This window comes from Hordeum vulgare, chromosome 7H, assembly GCF_904849725.1.
Source record: "Hordeum vulgare subsp. vulgare chromosome 7H, MorexV3_pseudomolecules_assembly, whole genome shotgun sequence".
NCBI classification, from domain to species: Eukaryota; Viridiplantae; Streptophyta; class Magnoliopsida; order Poales; family Poaceae; genus Hordeum; species Hordeum vulgare.
The window spans coordinates 131,318,078-131,322,784 of record NC_058524.1 but is presented as its reverse complement, the minus strand read 5'-3'; the positions used below and the strand labels follow the sequence as shown (position 1 = coordinate 131,322,784).

The following is a 4,707-nucleotide window of genomic DNA, read 5'->3' as shown; positions in this document are numbered from 1 at the left end:
CTCCACGTGCATGTTGGGGGAAGTCTTAAAACACGCCTATTTACTTAAATATTTATCTGAAAATATTCAAACAAATTCATGCATTATCTTAGGCCTTAGATTCATGGACTAAAATATGTGACATTCATAATACCGTAGAAAAACAACAAGTTGAATTCATTGTTTGCCACACCGAGAACTTGTAGAACAGTAAATAGTGAGAAACATAGACACATGGATCACCTACCATATCATGGATTTTAATAGGATCATCCACATGAGGACCATGAAATAAAATGTAGCAACATAAATAAAACCAAATAAAACACATAAGATAATGCATAACCATCATGTACATAATCAACATATTTACATGATATCCATGATGTATAAATTTCCAGTACACAACGACATATATTTTGATACAAATTGAAGACATATAATTGGAATCCCTAGATGAGGTGCATATGTTTATTTAATATTTTTGTATGTATGTGGATGTGTGGCATTTGGCGCTTTTACTATGCAGTAGGGTAGGAAGGCTCCATGGCAAGACCACACATGCCTCTCTTGTCAGAAATGTCCTTCTCCATTCTTAAGTACCCGTTCTCGCCCCATGTTGTGCCCCACGAATTCTTCAACAACCAATATTTTGTGCCATCACTCGTCTTTCCATAACCAATAGCTGCAATGCCATGGTCTAGGTTAGTGCCACAAGAACCAGTCATGACTCCACCTTTGTAAAATTGGAACGTCCTGTCACCACCGTCAACGGCCACCGAAATAGGTTGGTTTGCAACAGCCGCCATGAGAGCACCTTCGTTGTTGGTAGGCACATCCTCATAGCTCTTGATGGTGGCGGCATCTTTGGATCCACTCTTGCACTTACCATCTTCTGCCGTATATGGGTAGCTAGACTCACCAGTAAGGCCACCATTTGAAATGATGAACTTGAAGGCATCGTCCATGAGACCGCCCTCACAGCCCTGGTCTACACCGTGGATGTCACAATCAACCAACTCTTGTTCCGATAAAGAGATAAGCTTGCCAGTTTTTAGCTTGACGATGCCCTCAGTTGCTGCAACGGCGGAAAATGCCCAACAACAACCTACAAACGATTGTATGGGGAGGGGCATACATAATCACATAACTTTTTAACGGAAAATGTGAAGATATATATGGCATGCATCATTATACTATGTACTTACCACATTGGCCCTGATCCTTAATGGGAGTGACCGCACCCTTCGTCCTCCAATCTACTATTGCAGGAAGTGCATCCAAGGTCACGTTCTCGTACATGAATCCTGTGGGAGCCTTCTCCAAGCTCACTTTGTATCCCTTGTTAGTCTTTGTCGTCTTGAACTCCTCGTTGGTGAGGTCAGCAAATTGATTGACGCCCAAATAGAACTTGTGGTTCGCAGCGTTGAAGGACTCAATGAACTCGACGTTGGCCTTGAAAACCTCAAGTTTATGAGCCTTTTCAGTGGCATCCTTGTATACACGATCGTACCCGGCCATCCAACTCTCGTGCCTCGCCGCAATCGGCAAGTCATCATTAAGTTCACGAGCCACTATAACTGAACTACAGAGGCAGAGGCAACTGAGGATGGCAAAGAGCAAAGCCTTTGGTGGGATGGCCATGTTGTTCATAGGATGTGTGTATTGCTAGCAACTGCGTGTACTATGCAGTATGTGTGGTTTTCTTTGGTTTCACAAATGAAACTGGGTAGCATATATAGTTGCATGTACGCACTTAAGTATTGGGGATAGTGAGATACGGTGCTTGCACGAAGTAGTGAGTAGAAAGAGGCATCTGCGTAACGGCGAAGTACTTCTGGTATAAAATTCTTGTTGCTTGTACGTGCGCTTGCTCCACATGCGAAAACGACCGGCCAAAGTTTGATTATTTTTTTGCTTTAATTAACCAAGTTGATTAGCTAATGTAGGAAAAACCATTACTTTGGTCAATATTGTTAGGCTGTTTTTCTATACCAGGTTTTCTTTGGAGATAACTAGTTAATTAATTAGCCTTAAATGATTACAGCTTCTTCCTTTTGGTCAACATAATTCTGAACTTCTTAGCCCTGATTGTGCCGAGACTTTATGTTTGTATAGATAGGTAATTTTTTATCTAAATACTACAAAGTGTAGCCGCATTATTTGGTTGGAACGAGCGCACCCTTTCATGAAAGTATGAAGCAAGTCATGTTAATTTATTTCATTTTTTAAATACTATAACTTTTAAACCGAGCGTCAGAACGACGATCCGTTTTCACGGTTGTGTTTCTTACGACGATCTCTTCAAAACTAGATCACATATGGATATATTTCGAAAAACTTTTTTGAGCAACTGTGGGATGATATTTAGGCAACTTTAGTGCTAAAGAAAAGCAACTTCTCATTAATGTGCGTAGTATGATCGTCTATCAACAAAAAATCTTTCAAAATTATCTATCATGACTAGAAGGTTAAAGGGAAACACTTAAAACCAGACATCTGATGCCGCACATTTGTCAGACCCGTTCTGGGTCGTCAATTCGTATTTTATCCCACGGCTGAGAAATGTGTAAAATCCTTCGCGAGGAGCTTGTTGCAATATGTCTTCTTTTCTGGCCCCACGTCCCCATAATATCTCCCTAACCCCAAATTAATCCGCCAAATCAACTGAGCCAGCAGGTCCTCCATCTCTCCGCCGCGCCGCTGCTGATCCCAAGCTCGCCATCCCCCTGCCTCCCCGCCTCTCTCCCCTAGCATGAATGAGTTCCTAAGGCGACCCTCTACGGCATCCGCTCCACCTCGTTGGTGTGTCGTCCTGTCAGTCGGTTGCCCGGCGACTGGCTCACGTCCTTCTCATCGACAGATCGCAACATCCCCCGCCGTGTTTATCTTCTTAGGGATTGACCCCTACTCCACTTGCAGTTGTGTCCCGCCGTCCAGCTCGCCGGGGCACATCTGAGTGTATGAGCAAGACCAGCACGAGTGGAGTAGTACATCAGGATTCCCCCATCCCATCCTTGTCTGAATTAGGATTTTGACCAACTCCTTTTGATTCCAAGGTATTCCTGATTTGCTTGTTGGTTCCTAACATAAACGTGTTGTGAGGTTTGTGTATGTCACTATCTTGCTTTATTCCATGTGCTATGCACTCACATATTTGTTACAAAGCATTGGTGATTCTCAAATTTAAAATTTTGTCCTTGCAATATTTACAGTTTTCAAGGTATGTTCTGTATGAATATGATGCTGCCAAGAATCCATGCTTAAGTGCCATCATAATCCAGCTTGCCTGCGTAGATTTTGCGGCATTCTAGCCATGCTTCTATTTTCTTCTCCTCTTTTGTGCTATCGATCTTGAGATGGCATGAAATCGACAATTCCAAATATCCATGCTTCCTAACTCCTAAGCACCGTAGATGTGTTTCGGCAACATCCTATGTTCATACTTGCCAAGAGTTTATATCTTAATTTATTCATGATGCACATCCTTATATTATGTATCTCATCATATTAGCAATTAATAATTATTCAAATGTGCCTTATATATCTCTGATAAAATGAGGACATTGTTTCCTATCAACCATGCTTCCTCTATTTTCTTCCATAATAAATGGTATGCATCTATCATAATGAATATTTGCTTCAACCATTGTAAGTGTGTGCTACTTCGCATCGTACAACTATTTTACTTATGTATGCATTAACCACTACCAATGTGTAGTTCAAGCATTCAGAGTTGCTACTGCTAGTAAATTTATTGTGCAAACATTTTGCTTCTTTTAGTGATTATTTTTTTGACATGAATCACTTCAGTGTGTGCTTCCACCTTTCTCACTGAATGCTATTGTACAGAAATTTTGCGGCATCGGATTCCATTTGTGCTTCTTTGTTTTCAACATAACCCCAATAGTGGCGTACTAGCTATGCTGAATGCATACAGGCTAAGATCAACCAGGCACTACTCTAAGGTGTTGGACGTACTGCATGCGGGCGTAGATTGTCCTTGCTATCATGCTTGCCCAAGGGCATGCTATGGTCGGTGTATCTTAGGAGTTTCACCCACCGCGCTTGCCATTTGCTAATAAGATATTTTGCATGCAACATATTGGCGGAATGAAACTCCAAATAGTTGATGAGAAGCAAGTAGCAGAAGAAAATGAAAACATGTCTGGTATGACCAACTGAATGAGTTATTTGTGTGTGTTGAAATATTAGCTAATGAATTGTATGTTCTTACACTTTTTGTGAAGGCCAACTTTCTGCATCCAATGCTAGCAATCCATATTCTTCAGACGTGTTTTATATATGTTACGATATAATGAAGTTGTTGCTTCCTAATAGCCAAGCTTCCTAATATTATTTCTTTCTTATGTTTATATGGTATAGAACTTTTGCTTCAGGCATTATAATTGTGTCCTTATTTTGTTGTACAGTCTTTTGATAGTACCATTAGCGGCACTAGTGTATGCTTCAACTACTAATGGTATGTGCTTCTTTAACCATTGCCGGTGTTGCTTGTATTGGCGAAAGTTTATTGTACATACATTTCACATCTTCTAGCGTATCAATAACTATATATGTGCTTCCTTGTTTCTCACATAATGCTTCTGTTGTATAGACACCTGCACCCGATTCCAGATGCGCTTCTTTGTTGCTAACAAGATGCCAATGATGTTGCAGTGACGTTAAGTTCACTATAACTGAGACAGCTCAATGACCGCTCTAAGT

General features: G+C 40.9%; 1 protein-coding gene across 1 annotated transcript; it reads right to left on the bottom strand.

The window, feature by feature from the left end:
• Nucleotides 1-500: 500 nt before the first annotated feature.
• Nucleotides 501-1,623, bottom strand: LOC123413449 (senescence-specific cysteine protease SAG39-like). The gene is made up of 2 exons (XM_045106388.1): nucleotides 1,188-1,623; nucleotides 501-1,087 (listed from the first exon to the last, which is right to left on the bottom strand). The coding sequence occupies exons 1-2, from the start codon at nucleotides 1,621-1,623 to the stop codon at nucleotides 501-503; spliced, it is 1,023 nt and encodes a 340-aa protein (XP_044962323.1).
• Nucleotides 1,624-4,707: the final 3,084 nt, after the last annotated feature.